The 24,692-nt window shown below is 46.9% G+C and overlaps 2 protein-coding genes across 2 annotated transcripts in view; both read right to left on the bottom strand.

The window, feature by feature from the left end:
* fynb (FYN proto-oncogene, Src family tyrosine kinase b) overlaps positions 1 to 10,326 on the bottom strand; it is a 46,855-nt gene extending 36,529 nt beyond the window's left edge. The window contains exon 1 of the mRNA XM_084439938.1: positions 10,202 to 10,326. The gene's annotated coding sequence lies outside the window, so the exon portion shown is untranslated. The remainder of the gene's footprint in view (positions 1 to 10,201) is intronic.
* Positions 824 to 22,923, bottom strand: LOC311310583 (solute carrier family 22 member 13; the record flags this gene model as incomplete). The annotated part of the gene is made up of 10 exons (XM_084440093.1): positions 824 to 974; positions 13,342 to 13,554; positions 14,800 to 14,908; positions 15,772 to 15,983; positions 16,884 to 16,990; positions 17,249 to 17,369; positions 19,360 to 19,528; positions 19,680 to 19,834; positions 20,100 to 20,203; positions 22,573 to 22,923. 10 exons carry the CDS (start codon positions 22,921 to 22,923, stop codon positions 824 to 826), a joined length of 1,692 nt encoding a protein of 563 aa, XP_084296219.1.
* Between the last annotated feature and the right edge of the window lie 1,769 nt (positions 22,924 to 24,692).

The raw sequence follows: 24,692 nt of genomic DNA, 5'->3' as shown, positions 1-24,692 counted from the left end.
CACCGGTTCCGAACACACACTGCCCCGGTTCTTACTGTACGTGGGTGGTGTGTGTTTGTGTGTGTTGTGTGTGAGAGAAAGGGTTTGACGGGAGGGGAAGTCGGGGCTGGGACTATGGAAGGCGTTGCAGTGAATATTTAAGGACTCAAAATGTTATAGAAAACGATCATTATGAAAACGGTAGGAGGATGGAGTTCAATCAATCAAAGAGTTCAGTATTTAGTTGAACTCGTGATCAGACCGTGAATACTGTAGTACAGCGGCAAGTCAAGGAAAGAGATGAGGGTTGTTGACATTAAACCACCCCGGAATCAGTGAGTCATGTCCGGTTTCACTATGCCACACACACACACGCACGCTCGCACACACACACACACACACACAAAGACTCCGTGTGCCCCCCCACCCCCCCACACACACACACACTCTCTCCCAGAGTCCCAGGAAACTGCCACAGTCGCCACGCTTTGTGAAGACATCGGTCTCTCCGTTCCTATAATGTGGAATACCCGGCTGCCTCCGGATTCCTGGAAGAAGCCCTTGTGTGTGTGTGTGTGTGTGTGTGTGTGTGTGTGCGTCCGCCGACGACCGATTTCCACTGTGCCACTGTTGAGGAATTCACCACCCATCCCTCCATTCCATTTATATCCCTCTGTACGATGAAACGCCGGCGGTTCCAGCAACACATGACCTTTGACCCCCGGCCGGCCCGCGGACCCGAGTCCCCTCCAGGAAGAGGAAACCGCCGGCTGCGGACCTCTCTGGCCGGGTCGGGGGGGGGGGGGGGCGGCATGACCGATTATAGCCGCGAAAACAAGCCGGCTCAGTGCCAGGCGGGGAGGTGGGGGGGGCGGTTTTGCGCAGCGGGCCGGACCGGAGACGTGGCGCCGTAGGCCGTGGACTGGGCCGGACCCGAGCCGGACGGGGAACGGAACACAGAGCTGCTCAGCGTTGATAAGTCGTCCGGCGATGCTCTGGGAGACGGAGAGGAGACGCGCGGCGCGTCGAGAGAGACGGGGATTACGACGAGAAACGTTTCTTCCTCTCCCAAAGACGCCGCCGCGTCAGTCGTAGAAAGGAGAGGAACGGATCAAGAGAGAGAGAGAGAGAGAGGGAGAGAGAGAGAGAAGGAGAGGGAGAGAGAGAGAGAGAGAGAGAGAGGGAGGGAGAGAGAGAGAGAGAGAGAGGGAGAGGATCTGCGTGAGAATGGAGGCCTGTTGTGCACTGGGCTGACCCCAGATTAACCCGCCAGTCATGTTGTGGGCTGACAATGACAGGATTAACAGACGCCAGGACAGGGGACAGGGGACAGGGGGGGCAGAGAGAGAGAGAGAGAGAGAGAGAGAGAGAGAGAGAGAGACAGAGAGCACTGTCTGATTCTCTGATTGCCAGACTTCCACTCGAGGGTCACATACAGTCAAGCCCGCAACATAATTTACACCATCTACCAGCTAAAGGTCAGTCTGGAATTCATGGCTCAGATGACTGCACTTTCACATACACACGCACACACACGCACACACCCACTCTCTCTCTCTCTGCCTCACAGCATATGGGATCTACACGTGTGTGAGCAGAAATGTATGGACAGCAGGAGTGCCTGCAGCAGAAACTCCGAACCAGTTAGTGGGCAGCTGTGTATATATGTGTGTGTTTGTGTTTGTGTGTGTGTGTGTGTGTGTGTGTGTGTGTGTGTGTATGTGTGTGTGTGTGTATGTGTGGCTTGTGAGCAGTAATTAAAATGGCCGCCCGTACCTCGGGTTCTTCAGATTATCTGGATCTTTATTTTCTCCACATTTCCTTGTGCACCAAAACAGAGGGCCTGCGGACAGAGAAACGTTCAATTATTCACTGTCTCACTCAATAAAGCACGAACGTCAATGTCATGTATTGACATAAACAAAATTGGGGCTCGCTCGATTTTGGAACCCCCCCCCTGGTCCTGATGCAGCGACTGTTAAAACAGTGACCTCAATATGGTATAAAATACCAGGTTTCAGAGCTGCTCCAGCTAGTAGGCTACCAGTGCCAGAACTCATCAAATGATATGATGGCCTCATTTCAATTCTCGCTCCACTCTCCACTCACTCTCTCTCGCTCCACTTCATATCCGCTGTTCTGGGGTATTAGGCAGACGTCGGTCGGTGCGCTTAAATAACAGCGGTCTCTCAAGTGCTATGAATGAATCAAGTAGCTCATGTCGAGGTGGAGCAGAGCAACACTTAATACCACCTAAAGCAATTTCAGCACAGATACATGCAGCAGAGTACGACGTCAACCGAGCACGACTCTCTGGTACACACAAATAAATCCCCGCTTCAAACAGGGCGTACCGTAAACACCTCTGCGGCCGCTGCCGGCACTTTGAAACCAAGAGGCACTAACGGTCCACAGGGGGCTCATTGTGGCGCCCGCAGGGACAGGGGGTTAGATCCACGGCACGTTTACAAACTGCAATTTATCTTCAACTCGCTCTGTGTTCCCAGCAGTTCCCAGCGCCAAATCTGTTACAACCCATTAGCCACAAGTTTGACTTCGCTAATCTAATCTGATGTGAACCACTTGACTTTTACGCCGTGCGTGTTCTCACTTCCTGCCCTGAAAACTGCACGGAACAACGCACTGCTGCTGCTGCAACGCACTGCTGCTCCGCGCGCGCACGCACGCACGCACACACACACACACACACACACACACACACACACACACACACACACACACACACACACACACACACACACACACACACACACACACACACACACACACACACACACACACACACACACCAACCAGTAACTAGTGGAGTAGATCTAGTGGAGTATGGGGGCCAGAGAGAGTTAGTGGAAGGAAAGCAGGAGCATCCCGACGTGTTGATTAGCTCAGCCTCCTCACAGGGCCGGGTGGACGGACAGACAGACAGAGGGACAGACAGGAGGGAGAGAGAGAGAGAGAGAGAGAGAGAGAGAGAGAAAGAGAGGGGAGAGAGAATGAAAATGAGTGTGAGAGAGAAGGAGAGGGGGAGAGAGAGTTAGAGGGAGAGAGAAGGAGAGAGAGAAGGAGGGAGAGGGAAGAGGGAGTGGGGGAGAGAAGGAGAGTGGGAGAGAGGGAGGCAGAGCAAGAAGGAGAGAGAGAGTGAGAAGGAGAGAGAGAGGGAGGCAGAGAGAGAGAGAGGGGCAGTAATCAGACATTCTCACTCCTCCTTCAAGACGTTCCTTGACCCATTGTTCTCTGCTGCTGCTCCTTAAGGCATAACATCATCTACTGGAGCTCGTCCGGTCCATGTCCAGTCTCAAGCAGGAGACAGTCCGCTGACAGGAGCCTTTGAAAGCAGTTTAATACAGCATATGGACTAGGCTACCAAAAGATCGACATACAAATTCTACAGCTAGAACAAACCAGCGCTGCCAACATTGCTCAAAGCCAGAGCATCATTCAGTAATATTCACATGTTCTGCCAGATGCTAATTCACAAGAAGATCTGTTTATTTTCTCAGGATTTACAGAGCCAGTCTAGCGTTGGGATCTGTGGATGAAACGAAAAAAGAATCCCAAAAATAAACTGGCTCCATTATGCATGGGAGGGAAACATGTGATTTATGGCCCCCCTCAGTGGCAGAAAATTGCCATTTAGCTGTCCTAGCTACATGTCTCTGTGTCCACTTTCTACCCCGCTCCCCCTCACTCTCTGTTTCTGTCTGTTGATTTCTCTCTCCTCCTGTATCTCTCTTTCTCAGAGAAGAGTACAACAGAACAGAGCACAACAGAGCAGAGGATATCAGAATATAACAGAAGAGAGCAGAGCAAAACAGAACAGAGCAGAACAGAACAGAGTAGAGCATAACAGAGCAGAGTAGAGCATAACAGAGCAGAGTAGAGCATAACAGAGCAGAGTAGAGCAGAACAGAGTAGAGCAGAGCAGTAGGCTAGCTGGCTGTCTTTCTGTCCCCCACCCCCTCCAATAAAACATAATGGCACCGAGGTTGTGGGCGTCAGAAGTCATTCAGCCACACAGAGATCACATGGCCGGGCGGGACACAACGAGCCCAGTCATTCTCCACTGGGCTGGCCGAGTGGCCCGAAGGCCCCCCATCACAAAGCCGGCCTGGCGGGCGGCTGGGGCCACTCTCCGCTCACAGGCTGCTGGGAAGGCCGCAGACGCAGTAGCGTTTCTAGCTTATATGCCACCCTGGGCGAACCCCCCCGCCACGGCGCCCCTTCCCCCCGGCCCCGAGCCGACGCGGTGAGATGGAACACTTTCAGTTTCGTTTTGTAAACGTGAAATGAACGGGCTTTCCGATTGTGAATGATAAACTGTCGGCAAGTTGTTGAGCGCCACTGCGCAGACGCCACACAGGGCAGGCCTGACTGTACAATACAGCCCCGACAGCACTCTTTGTACTTGAAATACACTTGAATAACGTTTGAACGTTTGTGGAAGGGAGACGTTCACTCTCCCGCGTCAGGTTGGCTTTCAGGTCTACTCTCTGAGAGGAAAGTGGGGCGCCTTGCCATTTCTATAATAGAAGCATTTACTAAGCCGATACCTGCAGGCGAGCGCTCTGATTTGGAAACTGGAGTGAGTCTACAGTCGACGCCGCATGTAGCCACCTGCATTATGCTGACAGCAGAGCTGCGGTTTTGAAGAGATGCACACTGACGGCAGTCACATGAAATGCGATCATGACTTCTTCACAGGAAGCTCTGAGAGAGAGAGAGAGAGAGAGAGAGAGAGAGAGAGAGAGAGAGAGAATGAGAAGCAGAGATTCGCTGACGACGAGGAAGCCTGCCGACGTGAACGCGAGCGACACGTCTCTCTGCCGCCTCGGCGCAGTAACTCGAGAAGAGGAAGTTAATATTAGCGACGGCCAAAAGGCCCCTCTGACGTCGGGGCTTTAAAAGGTACTAAAGTCCTTCCTTCTCTGTCAGTACTACGGACGCTGTCCCCCTGGCGACGCCGGTTAAACGGGGGCACGCGGAGAGCCCGAGCCGGTGCGTCAGGAGGAGGAGGCCCGCGCCAGGACGAGCAACCGTCTCCTCTCCTCTGTCAACCTCCGGCAGCCGCGGCAGCGATGCAGACAAGTGACTCCGCGCAGTGCCGACACGGAGGGCAGAGAGACACCAGCCGTCGCACACAACAACCCCGGCTGCCGTTCTGTGGAGCTGTGCCAGAGGACAGACTCCCCTGCTGCTCTTCACCTATCCGTGTTGTGGCCAGACGAACTCGCGTAACAAGGCAATCGAAGTCACTGTTGTGTGAAAGGATACACATAGTGCTCTTTTATAGTTTCTTGAGTTGACACTGAAGATGGCACGGGGAGTTTTGTTGGAATGTGAGAGCGATTATACAGTAGGCCTGTGATACACGCCCACATTGGAACTCATTGAAATTCATGAATGAAAATTGCCTCTTTTTTGCAATTCCGATGAACACGGCAGCACTGGCTCAGAGACAGGGAAGCTATTGTTTATACAGAACATGGTCTTTGTTACACACGTCCATGTATGACATGAAAAACTGCCATAAAGTCCATGGTTTTAAATATGCATGAAAGCTCTTCGAGCAAAAGATAAACAGAGCTCTTGTTTTCCCCTGAAAATGCAAACACTTCAGACAGGCTGCAGGACAACATACCATTAATAAATTAGCAAACATACTAAGCTCTATTCTACTTCCAGAGGGAGGGAAACCAAACAAATGAGTTATACTTTGTCTGGCGGGGAAAGGCCTAAAGCAATCCCAGTTTAACCGTTTGTGGACTATGAGCTAACAAGCCCTATAGCTACGCATAATATCATACTGCACGTTACTATTTTTACAATTTTCATAAAAGAAGGCATTTGTGAGTCAAAATAAGAGGATAATTCAGCTTCCTACTAATTTTCCACAGGAACCATACTGCTCGGCTCCCCCAGCTGTGCAAGCTCTCCAGATGATCTGGACTTGTTGTTCAGACTGCAGCAGCATATGGTGGAAACCTGTTATAAGAACCTACCATTGCTGATCCGCTGGTGGTGCAGTGGTAAGAATATTTGGATGGTTGGTGGTTGGCGGAATCCATGTAGGCCCGTTTATTCAGTTATGGAATCTTAAATATAGTCTTGCATGTCAAACTCCAAGTAGCACCAACACAGTATTAAACCTCTGAATACAGGCCTGCATTAAAGATGAGAGATAAATGGAGCTGGAGAGATTAAAAGAAGAGGAGAGATTCAAAGGAGGAGAGATTCAAAATAGAAAAACGTTTAGTAGAACATTAGGTGAAGCCCAGACACTAATGCTCTCAAGCTGGAACAATCTAACGAGAGTCAATGTTATTCTCCTCAGTGGAAACAAACCTCTAATCGGTAACCAGCACGTCAGCGAACCTGGTTACATTTGTATAAAACACACGCACATGCAATTCACACACACACACACACACACACACAATATTGTGTTGATGCGATCTGCCTGACTCTGGGGACTCGGCGCTAGACAAACAATTCCAGCTTATTTAATTTCTTTGAAGGAATATTCCCAATATGACGTCTCCACCGGCCTGAACCATCCCCTGTTTGACAAGCTTTCACGAAAGCACATCAGTACCATGCGTCATATCATTCCAGCATCTGATGAAATGTAACAACAATCCTTTTGCATGCATTTGGGTGGCATTCGGGCCCCAATCACAATTTTCCAATCATATTCATGCTGGAGGATCCAATCTAGAATGTACAAATCTAACAGTAAAACTCCAGGCTTTCTTGTGCACTCATTCAGAGGAAATCCCATGTATGACCACACAGATCTTAGAGGGGCGCGTGACGTGGGGAAGGGGATCACATGACCTCTCTGGTGGTCACATGTCAGCATACTGTACATCCCTCCCATGGCTAACTCATAATGAACATTCATCCACGGCTAAACACTTACTCATCTGTGACAAGCCTGTTACAGTAAACCGGGCAAAAAACATAAACACAGACACGCGTTTCTCGTCCTCGTTAGACGGCAGACACAAAGGACAGCTTTGTTGTGGCGCGCGTACGTGTGTGCTCGGGTCCCTTCGAGCTGGCGTGCGGCTGGGCACAGAGGTGGCGGCTGATATGGCCCGCAGCACGCGTGTCCCCGCCCGTCACGGCATCTGATCCACTGTCAGCTCTTGATGACGCTACGCTAGAGTTGATTACATCAGCGCTGGCCCTGGTCACAGCCCATTCCAAATGGTTCACACACTACCGTCACAGGGGTGAGAGGATGTCACCGCTGTAACCCCCAAAACCGACCCCACTCAAACACTCAGCCCAGTCAACCACAAAACGGTTGAGTACACACACACACACACACACACGCACACACGCACACACACACACACACACACACACACACACACACACACACAGTAGGCCTGGGCTACATCCCCTGATTCCAACATGATGCACAGTGCAGGTAACCCATATGCTACGTAATGTATGTCACGTGTGATATACGTTGTGTGTGTGTGTGTGTGTGTGTGTGTACAGCAGCGAGGACCAGCCTGCCATGCTGCTCCGTGGGCAAACAACAGGGTGATAGGATGGTAGCTTGACAGCCCTGTTCTGCACAGAGCAACAGATCTGTCTGGCTGCTCTGTCTGACTGCTCTGTCCGACTGCTCTGTCCGACCGCTCTGTCTGACTGCTCTGTCAGAACGCTCTGTCTGTCTGCTCTGTCTGTCTGCTCTGTCTGGCTGCTCTGTCTGACTACTCTGTCTGACTGCTCTGTCCGACTACTCTGTCTGACTGCTCTGTCTGTCCGCTCTGTCTGTCTGCTCTGTCTGACTGCTCTGTCCGACTACTCTGTCTGACTGCTCTGTCTGTCTGCTCTGTCTGACTGCTCTGTCCGACCGCTCTGTCTGACTGCTCTGTCAGAACGCTCTGTCTGTCTGCTCTGTCTGTCTGCTCTGTCTGGCTGCTCTGTCTGACTACTCTGTCTGACTGCTCTGTCCGACTACTCTGTCTGACTGCTCTGTCTGTCTGCTCTGTCTGTCTGCTCTGTCTGACTGCTCTGTCCGACTACTCTGTCTGACTGCTCTGTCTGTCTGCTCTGTCTGACTGCTCTGTCCGACCGCTCTGTCTGACTGCTCTGTCAGAACGCTCTGTCTGTCTGCTCTGTCTGTCTGCTCTGTCTGGCTGCTCTGTCTGACTGCTCTGTCTGGCTGCTCTGTCTGACTGCTCTGTCTGACTTCTCTGTCCGATTACTCTGTCTGACTGCTCTGTCTGTCTGCTCTGTCTGACTGCTCTGTCTGGCTGCTCCAAAGTGGTGAATTACCGACAGAGGGCTTTGTATGCCATTGCAAAATCAAAATCAGCCAGGGTTAATCCTCCCCTTCTAGATAAGTCCATTATGACAGGAGCAGCATGCACTTCAGCTACAAAGACAGGAGTAGCCTATTGAAGATAGGCAGGGCAGAGGTACTTATTGTAAGTCACTTTGGATAAAAGCGTCTGTAAATGACTAAAATGTAAAAATGCTATATGCTCCTGGTCCATCTGGCATAAAATGTTCTAAGATGAAAGGTTGATTGTGTCGATCTATGGTTTCTGTGTAATCCATGCTTTCTGCAGTTTCCAAGGTTACCTACTATGTGTATTGCCAGAGCACCCAGAAGACAGTTTCAGGCACAAAACAGCCACACCTGACACCTGAACTCCAGCCAGTAATACAAACCTACCTTCTACAATTGTAAAATAAGCATCATTTTTCCATGTGATTTTACAGTGAGTAGAGTCAGCAAGCTCTCTGCCAACCTCTGGCACTGGTCAAAAACCCAACGGAAACAGGATTTCTGAAAATAGGGATAATATGCCTGAAACCTCCCAGCTTTAGCAGAGGAAACTACCAAATTGTTCTGTAAATCTGTGAGAATCGTTCACATACTACTGTAATTTATTGCAATTATGTATGAGAGCAGGATGTGAAGAACCTACTGTAGTTAATTTCAAGAGGAAACAAGATGGCAGAGACTAATGGTGCCACCGGAAAACACCTCTCTAACCTATCACCTCAGTGGAAATGCACTCAAATACATGTTTGACTTGCACAAATCACCTACCAAGACATCAAATGGCAAATAGTGATTGTCTGGAGGTACTGGCATAATAAAACATGATCACCACTATGCACTGTCACAACTAGATCATTACATGATGTAACAGCTAGTCAAAATTTTCAGGACGGTTATTTACAGAGGGAGCAGCTGCATTTCAGATATCATGAGATGATTTTGGAAGGACGTCTAATATAATTTGTTAGGATGTTAAGGTCAACCATACAATTGACCCCAAATAGAGCATCAAAGGAAAGTGGCAGGCATTTTCAAAGTTGGCATCCAAAGGGTTAAGGGTGCCCTATAATATAAATACTGGATGTTTTACATCAATCCTTATCCTTACATAAACAACGTAATCATTTAACAGAAGCTCTATGTAACTTAAGTGATTTTATATAAACAAACTGTGATAAGTCATTGCAAAGTGGGACAAAAACAATCATATGCAATGCTGATACAGGCCAGTGTGTCAGTCAATCTTTGACTGAATGTGGGCTTGTACGTGCAACTGTGAATCACATCTGGAAGCATCTCACAAACTTAAGGAAACACCGTTTACAACACTGACTAAATTTAGCATCGTTAAAGTCAAACCTTTATAGAGGCTTCAACCCACAGGGTTGTGGGATATCTTCACAGATACTAGTTTAATCATATTCGCCCGTAGCCTACGCAGACTATCGCGAAGCCAAAGTGACAGTGCCCTTCATCAGGCGTCTCTTTAAGCGTGCATACATTAGACTACGCTACTGCGGGGCCCAGTTCCAATGGTAAACATTTCACCAAGCAGCAGTAGTCTATGCGTCAAGTCATTCAAGGTTTGCATGCTGCTTGCAGATAGGCCCGTGGACATGTTTTATTTCTGATGAATAGGCGTTACACTATCCAGGAGGACCTCATAGTGGCCCATACCCCAGCAATCGATCGCTCTGCCGCTAGCCTATTTTGATGAATTTAGAATCTGAACATCATCTTGAAAACTAAAATACAGCCTATAGACTAAATCTCGGGCGACATGCATTATAGACTGATGAAAATATAAGACCCCGCATGCCGTTTTTATGCGCTAATCACTTAAATCAAAGTAATTCATTTCGCATTGTGGCTGCGTCTCAATATGATACTTACTCAGTCTAAGCCGTCTAATGAACCGGAGGTCTATATTCCATTGTAGTTGTAAAGAATACCCTTTCTTCTAGTTTTTGTCAACACGGAATAGTAGGAGCTAAGGCTATGTGAGTCCCGTGCTACCGTGTTCTCTGTGTAGCCGCTATGTGATGGCGTTGGCTTACAGGGCCACGATGAACTAACGGGTTTTACGCGGAGATTGACAGACCCCCGAGCCAATGGGAGTGGGAGACAGAGGTAGAAGTGGGGTGAGGCGGCGGATTGTAAACAGGTTCGGTGTGTCAGTAGGCTATGCCTTTTGTAGCCTACCGGGACATCATATTAATTTGGTGTGGATAAATCACAATTTTAAACACCTACCCAAATGATCTGAGGTAAAAGTAGGTCAAATAAGCAAAGAGCTATAGACTAACTTTTTATGTATTTGGACTTTAAATTTGGCTATGTTGGAGGTGTAAGAGAACCTTTTAAAAACAAATAGTGTTGTATGTTTGTACAAGATTTGTCACTCTGGATATGAGGAAGGTGTGTAGGTGTAGCGGTGTAAGCCTACTGGGTAAAATTGGACTGGGCAAAAGGAACAGATGTGCTCTGATAATTGCGTTGGAGCGCCATCTGCTGTATATGTTTAACAGCTGCAAATAGGCCTGTATGTACAGTATGTTGATCGAATGCTACTTCATAACATATTGATAGAATGTTGTTTAATATATTATATTATCAGTAAAGCAAGCGTGTAGGTTGGAACATCTCAATGTGTAACCAAAAGGCTTCTTTAGTAGCTTAGCAACCAACTCTCTTAAGCTTTAGCCACATTATGACTATGGGGAGGTTTGAACAGTGGTTCAGCCTAGACCTAAGCAGAGAGGTTTGGACAGAAAGACAATTTTCATAAGATGAATATACTGGGCATAGTATGAAAGCTGTTCAGTCAGATATGCAAATAACCTAGCTATCAGTTCAAGGCATTCTAGGCTTTTCCGCACATCTGAGCTCTGAGGGAACACTTTATACAACAGACAATGCTACTACAACAAGTAACATATTTAGTCAAAGCTTTCACAGACAAGTAGGCTACAGCACTTCCTCTGTAGGGGGATGGGCACTTGCAGCTGTTGCCTCTCAGGGATCCACTGCCGTAGTCTAATTGAAATCCCAGTTGCTTAATGTCCCAGGGTCAGTGAATCATTGACATGTGCCATCCACCGAACACATTATAGCAGCCAATCAGAGCACAGAAGCTGCAGTTGTTCCTCATGCGCTGCCCCTAACCAGTGATGCACTATTGTGTAGGATAAGTAAAATAACAGGGCAGCACACCTAGACATCTGTTAGCAAAACTTTATTATACAAATGAGGTTGAGAAATATCTTTCTCACAACTTAAATACAACAGTCATTAACTTTTGTTTTATTCAAGATCCTTTATTAGTTACTCCATCACACAAGTTTAATAGAGTAAAAATCTTGGCTTTTTGGCTCCTGTCTTGCAGCAACAACACAATATAATACACAATATGTTGTATATGATCTGTACAAATGGAAATTAATGGATAAACATAGATATTGCACCTGTAACTGAGTGACAAAGTGTTCTCGTGAGTCTCAGGTAGTGGTAGCGAGTGATTGGTTAAACTCACTCCTCAAAGGAGCGCTGACAGTCCCTCCAAGAGGGACGTCCCTATTGGCGCAACTGTTAGCTTGTCCGGAGAGCATGGGTTTGAATCCCGTCCTGGGCAAGTCCTTAACATGGGTTACACACCCAAAATCATACATTAAGTGCAAATGTGTTGTAGGCTAAATGTTTTCTGGCACAAAACTAATGTGATCAGGCTGGTGTCCAACTCTACTGATTTACTGTACTGATCCGTTGTATGATATGAAGTACTACCAATTTCCACCAGAGGGTGGCAATGTTGTGCTACTGGTTGGCAGACCGAATGGCTCTCTTCTTTGTGTAAGTTGCCCTAAGCAGAAACAGTAGGAAGTAACAAAGAAGAAGTAACAATCTCATAATAACTGTTCATCTTCTATCCATCACTGTTAAGCAAACAGCACTGGGCTCAGCTGGTGGCTGCCATTCTGCAGCACAGCTCCACCTTCTCTGAGAAGAAATATTTCACTACATGTGTAATGAATCTATAATATATGAAAGTTTCACTTTTTGAATTAAATTAGGAAAATAATGAACTTTCCACAATTTTCTGAGATGCACCTGTACTTAAGTAATAAGCCATGTTATAAGCATTATGCATGGTACCCGTATTACATACATAGGCCTACTGTAGGACCAATAAACCCCCTTGTGTCATGTATGTTTGAGTCTGAGTGACAGAGCTAAGCAATGGAGTCCCAGCTGTTACTTTGTCTTTTTGTCTGGTAATATATAGCGCAGGTAGTGGAGGGCAGGTCAACTTGAATAAAAGGTTCCTTCTTTTACCTAGCTACATGCTACTTTGCTAGAATCAAGTTTTAAATGTTAATTGGATGAAGGATGCACTATTAGACTACACAAATACATGCAACTAAAACATATGTCACTATGTGCCTAAGGTTATGAGTGTAATCATTTGCATGGTTTGTTATCGTAGTTTTAAACAAGACAACCCAGCACTTTTACATTGAGGCCTTTGTTTGATAGTGAGCTGACATATATTATCTCAGGATGAGCCAGCTGGGTTAGCAGGACTATAGGTCGTGTCTAGTTTGATAACAGAGAAGTGAAAGACCTCTTTGCTTTCTGGCTGGCACAACGTGGGCCCAGCCCCTATCGTAGCTACTGTAGCTACGGCCAGTGAAAAAGAAAAACCTTGTGCGCACCTGTGGCCAATCAGAGACAACCCTGGACACAAATAAAGCCATGGGTCTGGGCAAAGACAGCACCACAGGTGTGGGAGTGCAGACGGTTTCCTGGTCCCTGGCTCTCAGGCGATGATGCTTGGGTTCCTTTGTTGCTCACGGTTCATTCATGTTCCCCTTCTCCTCACTGGAATAACAAAAGAGATGCCGGCTTAACATGATACTGTAGCACTACTGTACAGCCACACTTCTCTCCTGCTGGTCATATTGCAGTATTGTTACGAAGGGCAGAAAGGTTTGAGTGAGGTACTGCATGTGGGCGGAGGCCGAGACCAACCCGACCTGTGATTGGCTCTGTCCACGTCCTCTATGGTGTCAGGCAGAGGCTTATTGGCTGTTTCGGGAAGCAGCAGGGTCAGCCCCGCCCCCAGGAGAGTGCACAGGCCAAAGAGCACCATGGGAGCGTTCTTACTGACACGCCTCAGGAGGTAGATGAGGGGCGCCAAGACCCCTCCCGCCCGCGCGCACATGGAGCCCATACCAATCCCGTTCTGCCTGCACAAGAACCAGAGAAGAAGAGAGTGTCTGTTAAAGCCAAACTCCGCACTTCCTGTCGCTGTCACTTGTAATAGATAAATTCAAATGAGTGTATTCTCTGCTCAAGACATTCTCATAGGAAATCTTCACTGTGAATCATTTGTGTTATAAAGTGAGCAGCTGTCTCCTGTTTATTGTCCTGACCCCACTATCTCCAGGCCTAAAAAAAATCCTTTATCAATCAATCAATCAAAGCTTTATTTGTATAGCGCATTTCATACCCAGAGGCAACACAATGCGCTTTACAGAGAACAAGGGAGGTGGGCAGACATCCCACCCCTACATATTCCAGAGGGAAGCGAAAAAACAGTAATCACCCGGGGGCCAGATATGTGAGCTGTAAAAATTCTTCCCTGACCCCTCTTTATGGCAGGAGACCTCACTAGGAGTGCCCTCCTCCCAACTATCTTTGATCTCTGTAAATGTTTACTTCAGCTGTTGACCCTCAGACCTAGCCTACTCACTGATAATTGGTTAATGGAGCTTTGAATATGCATGTATGGTTACACCCACAGTGTTCATAATGCTCTTTTTCAATGATAATCACGGCTCTTGGTGGATTTTCTCTTCTCTGAGAGCCCGACTTTGCAAACTCGTAATCTATTTGGAATAAAAGTAACCAGCTTGGACTTGCAAAGATGAAACCTTGGCATTCTCGACTACTCTTCTCTTAATTATTAGAATAAATCTATAACACACTGCAGTGTTCTGGAATCAAGACTGAGAATTCAGTGGGTCACTGGCTCCGCCACAGCCCTGTACGACCAATCACACACTCAGCCCTGTACGACCAATAACACACTCAGCCCTGTACAACCAATCACACACTCAGCCCTGTACGACCAATAAACCACTCAGCCCTGTACAACCAATCACAGACTCAGCCCTGTACGACCAATCACACACTCAGCCCTGTACGACCAATCACACACTCAGCGCTGTACGACCAATCACACACTCAGCCCTGCAACATTCCTGCCCCTCACACGGTCAGGGAGGTGAGGATGCACATAGCTACTGTAAGTCAACGTTGCACTAATTAATTAATTAATTGGTATAAGTAGTAATATTAATTAGTATACTTAATTTGGAGAGTCTAAGGCGCCTCTTTCTTACGTTCTGTCCCTGAACGACTCAGCTGGAGCAGGAGGACCTACGCGTCAACGATCAGCTGGGAACTGTAAAAAGACGACCGATGCTCACCGGACGACGGTGGGGAACACCTCGGCAGAGTAGACGTAAATAATGGACAGGGAGGCGGTGATCCCGAACTTGCCGACCATCGCCAGGACGGTTCTTGCGACGGCGAGGTCTGAAAGGAAGGAGGAGTTATGAGGCCTGGGGGTTGTGGCAGGTGATCTCGGGGACCGAATCCGTGTGTATCTCTCTGTTGTCGGCATCTCTGCCGGGAGTTTAGCAAGAACACCATAGAGTTTAGGGTTAAGGTTAGGGTTAGAGTGAGGGTCAGGTGTAGGGTTAGGGTTAGGGTTAGGTGGGGGAATCTAGTTCTCAACCTACTTGAAGCAGGCCAAATGCACAGGCACACTAACTACTGGTCTGTTTCTGTTAAAACTACGTCTCAGGAAAGTGGGGTGTCGTCCACCATCAACAATCCTAAGATCTCCAGTTTCAGATGAGATACGTACCATAAGTAGGTAATGTCGGGAGTGTAAAGCCAGTTATCTGGATTACCAGAAAGGTATACAAGGAACCAGGGACGGTCTATTACTACACTGGAAAGATCTCTCTCAATGGTGTTATCGCTAAACTGGGTTGCGAAACGCGTAGACGCTGCCGGGGAACTCTAAGCTTGGGTTGTCGCCGGGGCTGTGAGACTCCCCTGTGTAACCTTGAGGACTGACCAGGGAGTTTATCGTCTAGTCTGGAGGGTTTCGTTACTGGCTCATAAAAGGAGCTAGCGACATGAACTCAGCTGCAAGGACTTTCCATTGGTCAAGTCCTCAGACAGAGAACTATAAAACAACACAAGCATGACATCATTCAAGAGCTGTTGCAGTTTGCTTACACTTGTAAATAACTTAATCTGTGTAGACTTTCCACTCTTTTCAGAGTGAGAAAAATCTCCTTTGTCACTTCTGGATATGTAATTATAACAATACGTTACGCCTACATGTCCTTGACAGCTGGCGGTGCTTTGCGTGGCGTGGCCCGTACCGTCTGGAAGGAAGATGGTGAGCAGGCAGGCGACGCCCCCGACCGCCAGGAAGGCCAGCTGGGATATCCTGCGCGAGCGGTTGAGGGTGAAGAGGGTGGCGGTGCGGGCGGGCATTTCCACCAGGCCGAAGATGAGCTGGGTGAGGTAGATGTTCAGGCCGAAGTCAGAGATGTTGAGGGACAGGCCGTAGTAGACCAGCACGTTGACAAACCTGCGAACGCGAGACGAGACGAGAGTGGAAAGCTAGCGTGAGTATTGTGTGGTGTAACTGAGGCGTATTTCCTCCAGTACGAGCCTAAGGTCTAAGTTTCACATGCCAGGCAACGGGAACATGGCCACTAAAACCATCTCCCCTCCACAGGAATGTTGCTTATGAAGGCTTAATTATGCCTTCAGAAGGCCTCTATAAACACTACATAAATGTGTCACAAAGTATCACTGAGTATCTACAGTATCTAGTATGTATGTCAGGCTGTATAAAGGGTTCATAAATGTGGCATAACTTTGTGACATCAGTACTACCGATGTCACATGTGACATAACCCACTATGATTATGGCATAAGCCTGTGAACCCTTTATAAATCCTGACATACATTTATAAAGGGTTAGTGACACATTTATCTAGTGCTGATAGATAGAGGCTTTAAGACGCCTTTATAAGCTGCCCTTCATCGAAAGTGGGCCTGGAAGGGTTAACATGCTGCTGGAAGATGTTAACAGCAGTAAAACAACACACACACACATACACACACACACACACACACACACACACACAGCGACAGACTAGGGGTTGTAATGGTACAAACAGAAAATGAGGAAGTCTGGCCATGAACCCTGGCAATATCAGTGATCTTTTCCAAAGAAAGGGTAAAGTAGGTAGGCCTGCTCCTCCAACCACAAACACCAGATTATTTAAGCACAACAATACCAATAACAGTAAGTCTGGCATGGAACTGGCAAGAATGTAATGTTTGCTTCAACAGAAAGAAGGAAACACACGGTAGGAGTGACATGTACAGTAGGTTAGGAGGAATGTGAAGAGTTCGACGGCATATCTCTGTCCCTGGCTAAATTACACTTTGACAGCAAGAGGACTGGAATGACACTAACCACAGGTAAAAGATGATTAACGAATGTCTCCTCATTTTAGGAGTGCGGACCAAGTCGATCACGGAGTGCTTTTTATTGTCCTTCAGCGTCACCTTGTCTTTGCAACCCTGAAAGGTAATAAAAGCAGAATGTGTTTAAGTGACGACAGTCACAGTCACGGCTGTCAAAGTGCACATTCACATCTATGCAAGTGTTTTGCATGTGGCATACACCCCGTTCCACTAAACAGAGAGAGAGGACAAGCACAATCATTATAGCCTGGCGCATAAAAATACTGTGTGCTAAAGTGTTGAGCTTTTATTCACAAAGACTGAAGGAACCTCACAGTGATCAAATGACTTGTGGCGAGTGCCGCCAAATCCCACCTGCCATGTCTGGTGGTCTTGAAGGGGCTTTCCGTTCATCAGGGCCGCCCTGCGGAGCAGATTCATGGCCTCCTTGTGCCTCTCGTTGGCCATCAACCAGCGGGCCGACCTCGGTAAAACCCTGAGAATGTGGAGGAGAGGTGTTCAAAAGACCCGAGCATAAACAAGCACGTATGAAACGCGGCGTCCATGGGGACTCGGAGATAAACATGACCAGTCAGCCATGTGGTGGAAGAAAGGAGGCCAGGGGCCAGTTGCACAATACACCTTAAGTTAATATTTCCCTTAAGTTCTGACTTAAGGTTTCCTTAAAATAAAATATGTTGCACAAACACCCTTAAGTATTCCCCTTAAGGTTTCCTTAAGATGTCCCTCAAGTATTTAAGGTTTTCTACTTATCTCGGTATAATAGTACTTAAGGAGTCCCTTAAAGTCAGTTAAGGTGTTGCACAAAAGACCTTAGCAAGCAAAATAAGGGAAAAAACATAAGGGACCTCTACCCCAACCTTAGCTAAGTTATGGCTGCGTTTATGAACATAAACGATGGAAATCGCGTCCCAAGAAGAGTGTTCCGCGACAGGGAGAACCCACTAGACACTCTTAGTGAGGAACAACTGATATTTAATTACAGATTTGATCGACAGTCCATTTTTGACTTGTCCGACCGCCTGGGCTTGGACCACCCAACCTTCCGAAGCTATGCGCTTCCAGCCCCGTTGCAATTGATGATTGCGCTCCGATTTTATGCGACGGGATCTTTTCAGTCGGTCCTCGCAGACATTATTCATGTCCACCGTTCTACTGTGTGCCGTGTGGTTCACCGGGTATCAAACGCCCTTACCGGTCTGCTGGATGAGGTGGTCAACTTCCCATCTAAACGGGAGGAGGATGCGGTAGCGGCGCACTTTTTTAATGTTGCCTGCTTCCCGAAAGTGTGCGGGGTGATAGACGGGACGCACATCAAGATTCAAGCACCCACCCAGTACGAGGAGCAATTTATTAATCGGGAAAATCAACACTCCGGGCCGCAATCTCCTCCCACATTTTTTGTTTTTTATGTTGTGTGATTTTGGGGTCGAACCGAGCTTTTATTACATGTTGTCTCTTTTTGTACTCTTCAAGGAGCACAACTTTCTCTTCCTCAGACCAGTTCGGCTTTCTCTTTTTCTCCTCAGACATTTTCCCCAGCGTCTCAGGACGTCCCAGTGTAGTGTTGTGACAGATAGCCGGTCACGTGCAAGCAAACCAATGGTCACCATGGAAACTACAATTTTACTGCTGTAAAATCTCTTTCCTTGTATGAAAACCCTTAACGTTTCCCCTTAGCTAAGGAAACCATGTAAGGGATTCTGTGCAACACCCTTAAGTAATCCCCTTAACTAAGGGGAAATTAACCTTTAAGGGTCATACTTAAGGGAAAAACTTAAGATGTTTTGTGCAACCGGCCCCTGCTTTATGGTGAAACATTTGAGGGTGAGTGAACACTTGGCACCACTGTGTGTGTGCATACAGTTTATAAACGAATTAATTCCTCTAATAATAACAATAATAATAATAATAATAATAATAGTGAAAATAATAATGCAGCTCAAAGTGCTTTACAGTAAAGAAATGACATGCACAGACCGAGTACTTCACATAAAAATAGATTTAAAATCTCTACAATTACGGAATTGGACCTGCGACGACCACCGACTACTGTATAATGTCCACGATTATTTCGACAACTGATCAATGTATGAATCAACTAATCAACTTCATACATTCCTACATTCCTCAGCACCCCCGAGCGTGCAGTGTCACCTGTGAAGTTGTTTGGATCAGCGGCTCTTGACTGGTGTTGTCCGGTAAAAAATAGTTCTGCATGCGCGGCAGGATACGCTTATATGCAGTGCTACGGTCAACCCAAGGGGCGGATTACCAGCTGGTTTACAATGCTACCAGCTAGCTACAGTAGCCTCAGATAGCCTGCCGTCAGCATTCTATCTTACGGTAGAAATAAAGGAAGTTCAAAATAGAGTTGCCTAATGAAAAGAATATGTTTGATATACATCTTTCTTAGGGGTGACGACTGCAGCTGTGCAGCCTTGCGTTGTAGGCTACTTACTCACCAGATGTAGAAGATGAAGAGGAAGCCGGGTGCTGAGATAGCCAGCTGGAGCTTGCGCCAGTCGCGTATGAGGTATGCCACTCCTGCCAGGATAATGTAGCCAAATCCGAAGAAGTAATCGGTAATGATACCGGCCAGCATTCGGTGCTTTGATCCTGTCCACTCTGTGCCTATAGGGTCCACAGACAAAGTTATCACAAGAGCATGGCATACTGTAGGCTTCACGCGGCCTAGATTACAAGACAATTCATCTGAGACGTCAAATGAATACTGTATACTGGGATCTGAAACCCTAAATCAATGTGTTTTTTGAGGACTAACCTAAAACAAATGCGTTCATGATGACAGCTGAGATAGAAGTTCCAACCATAAAGCGCAGGAAAACGTAGATATAGAAGTTGGGCGCGAAGGCAGCTCCGACCCCGAAGGTTGTCTGAATGGCCAAGCCAGCCAAGATGATGGGTCTGCGACCATACCTGCAACAACAGAGGGGATATAGTCCTTAAAAATCAACCAACTTCACTGCTGGTCTGCTGCTGGGTTGAGAATGACTTGGGTTTGAATAGTTGGACATGTGCTGCAAATTAGACTGGATCTGTAAAATCCCCACTGCTAGAATATCTCAAATGCTTTTCGCTTGGTGGGCGAACTTCTCTATGCTATTTAGCTCATAATATGACCTGCAACGAAGGAAATGTTTTTGACTGTAAAACATGAGGTGTTCGGCCATTTTAAACTCACTTGTCGGCTAAGGCCCCAAACAGCACCGCCCCCACCAGAAGGCCAAACATGTAGATGGAAGCGCCGATGCTGTTCAGACTGGCGTTGTCACACACCAGGTCCCACTGTGACGCATAGAGAGAATAAGAATATGCTGAATTATTTAGCTTTTTTCAATCCACATAAGAGAAGTCAAAAGTTCCAGATCACTGAAGTCTGATTATTTCCCTCCTGTGAATTGTACAGTATGTCCTCCATACTGTACAATTCATCTGCTCGTTAAGGTCTTCTATGACATCCATTTAAACACAGACAATGGCAGAATTTTAGTCTTAGTATTACTGGATCTCATCGCTGCATTTGACATGGTTGACCACAACATATTACTAGGCCGACTGGAAAACTGACTGGGAATTTCTAGCACAGTGCTAGACTGGTTTGAATCCTACTTGAAAGACAGGGAATACTTTGTGTCTATAGGCAATTACAAATCTGAGCACACAAAAATGACCTGTGGAGTTCCCCAAGGCTCCATTCTGGGGCCTCTTCTGTTCAACATTTACCTGCTACCACTAGCTCAAGTAATGGAAAAGAACAAAATTCAACAAAAAGTGCTGAGTAAGTGCATTGAACAAATCAATGATTGGAGGTGCCAGAACTTTCTTCAACTAAATAAAAATAAAGCAGCAGAATAGCAGGATCTGGAAAAAACTTGTCCATGCGATATCTTCAGTAAACTCGACTACTGTAATGGTGTGTTTACAGGTCTCTAAAATATCGATCAGACAGCTGCAGCTGATTCAGAACGTCCTCACTAAGACCAAGAAAGTGGAGCACATCACTCCAGTTCTGAAGTCCTTACACTGGCTTCCTGTCTGTCAAAGAATTGACTTACTGCTGTTGGTTTATAAAGCACTGAATGGTTTTGATGAATCTCGTTGTCTTTTATTATTGTCCTTGATTAGCTCTGCGTTGTGTTTTGATTTCAATAAAAGACGGCCCCAATCTCATACAATACCACACAGTCCAGTGTCTCCTTTTCAGGTGTATTCCAAATGAATCTCTCCAACACGGGATTTTAGCCTCAGCAAAAGCGGTTTATCCCAGAAGGTTTTACATACAAAAGACAATGGCATGGCCTAATGTACAGTTGACCTCTCTGTATGCTGTCTGGACCCAAATCAAAGTGTGGTATATTTTTATACTGTATTATACTGTATTACATCAATACATTTGTATTACTCTCATGTAGTAATCAATTTACTAAGAATAATGAATAAACTTCACTTTAGGTAGAACTTTGTTAACTTAAGTAGTTTAACATCTAGATGACAACATATGTCCTGTCCTGAGTCATCATTCCTTTGTCCCTGGGCCAATAAAGATAACACCTCTGAAGAAGAAGTCAGGAAGTCTACAGTTGTAAACGTGATCTTAGGAGGACACAGGATAACCCAAACGTGCCCCATGTCCGGAGGGGGGCAGGGCTCAGTGACCTGTTGACCAATTACAAGACTAGTTGATCAGATCTGTGTTAATGAACATCCCTTGTATGCAAATCTGTTTGTCATGTGATATTTGGCCTGAAGCCAAGATATAAGCTCGCCACCTCGTAAAAGAACCTTTGTATTGCCTAAGTTCTGGCCCTGTTAGGCATGCTCAATAAAATGTTGATTTGACCGCATTTTTCTCCTGAAGTACTTTTGACCCAAAAGTTAAGAACTGAAAGATACCACAAAAGTATTGGTCTCGTTGCAACGTTCTTATGTGGTTTGAGTGTCCCCCCTCCCTCGTCTCTTCTCAGATAAGACTGTCTCTCTGATCTCTTCTGTGGCCTTGTTTTGACACGTTCGGCGCCCAGGCATTTATCTCTAACCACAACAATGGTGTTTAGCACAGAGTGTACCAGCCATGGAATGTCTTTATCTCATAAGTCTATGGAAGAGGGACACCGTTGCTTACCGAAAACTCAAGCCGACAGCCATACTCAGAGGTCAATCATCATAATTAGGAAATAGCTAACAGGATCATATTAAAAGGCATTTCTTTGAAATTCAACCATATTCAACAGTTTAGGGCAAAAATATATTTCTGATCTGCTGCTACGACCCATCCAGATCTCTCGGGTCGTCTGGCACAGGCCTGCTTTCTGTCCCCAGAGTTAAAACAAAACATGGAGAAGCAGCGTTCAGTTTTTATGCCCCACACATCTGGAACAAACTTTCAGAAAACTGCAGGTCTGCTGCAACTCTCAGTTCTTTTAAATCAAGACTTTTCTTTTCTTTTTCATACACTGCACTGCAACTTTTATTCCTGTATTTTGTTTTAAATGTAGGCCACTTTTTTGCTTTTCGTTTTATATGACCTTTTATGTGTTGCACTTTATCTTGATGCTTTTAATGTCTCATGTAAAGCACTTTGAATTGCCTTGTTGCTGAAATGTGCTAGGCTATACAAATAAACGTGCCTTGCCTCACCGTGCGGCGCTACTCACCTCGGTCGCCACGGTGCTGCGGAAGGTCTCCTTGCTGAACTCCCATCCCCCTGGGCAGCCACCGTGGCGGTCGCCAGGCGGCGAGGCGGCGCTGCGGTTTAGCCGGGCAGGCGGACAGGCCAGACCGGGGTCAGCAGCGGCGAGGCCGGACTCCAGGCTGAAGCTGAAGTTTGAAAAGGTGGAGCTGGAGAGCCAAGCGGAGCGACAGAGGTGAGGCGGCACAGCCCCGGTGAAGATGGACACCAGCATGTGGAACGCCAGCAAGATCTGAGGCAGGCAAATCCATACATACAGGATCTTCTGGAACTTCCCAAAGCCCCCAATTTGGACAAGAATTTCGTCAAAATCCATGCTCCTGCTCCTTCTCTCTCTCTCTCGCTCTCTGAACCTGAGCTGAACCTGAACTGAACCTGTCTATCGTGTCAACTCATACAGCAGGTCCTATAGCGCTGGCAGAAGGAGTCTGTGTGGACGTGTCGCAGAAGTCTCCCCGTTCAGATGCAGTCACACCTGCGTTGTCGCCTGAGCGCAGGCTGTGGCTACAGTAGGCTATCTGCGGTCAGCGAGCACGGCCACAGCAGCGGGATCCTGGGGTGGGGTTTGGTCTAAGAGGGAGGAGGTGCTTTTTGTGATGGCTGAGTGGCTGTGCTTGGGTTTTGTCCCTCCCTTGTCAGAGGCATGTCTTTGTGCACGGTGTGTTGTTTGAGTCTCTTTAAATAACCTCTACAAAGGTATGCTATTTAAAAACCACAACGTACAAAGACACTACATTGTCAGTGGCAAAACTCTGTCAAGAGTCCACAGTGGGAGAACTGGCAATGGATGTAAAGAGACGTAGGCCTAAATTCCTGCTGGCACCCGATGATTCATCCGCCATGGGATGCCAACTGAGAAGAGTGAGCTAAGCTAGCTGCACAAAAGCAGCAGATAAATACCATGGGAAAGGATTTACATGTTTCTCCCCTGACACCAATGAAAGAGCTCTCCCTCTGGTCGCTGAATAACGACGCCCGTCAACCGGGCCCCAGTTCCTCTGTGTTCTCCTGCCGTCTTTCCCCTGAGCCGGGGTCAGATGTTTGAATACGGGAACGCTCTTTTCTCTGGGTGAGCCACAGCGTGCTGCTCTGGGCGGACATCCCCCTCAAAACTATTCAGAAAAAAGCAGCGGAGTGCCCGTGTAATCGGAGAGGGGTGACGTTTTTCATTGTTCACAGAGGTGTGGGGCCCCAATAGGCTGTTCTCAGACTGTGTTGAGAGTCGGGGATAATAAACCAAAACGTAATTCCAGGATACGATGTCATATTATGTATTATGCTTGATCTGCTGGTTCCTATCATGATAGACATCTCAGTCCCATGTGTGAAGCCTCGTTATACTGGGGTCTGGACTGACGCAGGGACCGAATGCCAGTGAATAGTGAATAGAGAGCATTGACCAGAAGGATTGACAGACCTTGAACTGCTTGTCGTATGTTTTCCTAATGGGTTAAATACTAATATAAATATTTCAGATTGTCTCTTAGGCAGCATAATTCAAGTTTGATTGAAGGAGAATTCTGAAATAATTATGACAAGCCTAATATGATGACGAGCCCAATATGATGAAATAGTGGGAATATAGTATATACCGTGGGTCACCCTCAAAAATGGGGTAGTGGTCAAACGTCAGGCAGAAGACTACAGCACACACTCATAGAAGAATATCACTTTTATTTCTAATCAATTTCATAAAATCACAAACATGGTCTAAAGCGCCCCCTGGAGGCGTCAGGTGACCCTACAAGGTAGACGACAACGGTACCACAGCGGTCTCACTCGTGTTCCACTGGACAACTCCACACAGCAGAGCACTGCATTAATGGTTCAAGTACCCACTGCAAAACAACAACCTAAGGGGGAGGGACTCCACAGAATAAGGGCCCACTGGCATAGATGTGTGTACACCCTCAGAGACCCCTGTAGGCTACCGCCCACCCTCGGTGCCCCTCCCGCACCCCGATAGGCTACTGCTACTCCCTCTCCGGGACACTGAAGACCAGATTGCTACACATTTTAAATACATGTGTAATACATAATATACAATTTAAAACAATGAAATATAGCAAGATTAAAACAACACCC

The sequence above is a fragment of the Borostomias antarcticus genome (assembly GCF_949987555.1).
Source record: "Borostomias antarcticus genome assembly, chromosome: 6".
Classification (NCBI taxonomy): Eukaryota; Metazoa; Chordata; class Actinopteri; order Stomiiformes; family Stomiidae; genus Borostomias; species Borostomias antarcticus.
Note: the sequence above shows the minus strand (reverse complement) of the source record. Positions and strands in the feature narration are given on the sequence as shown.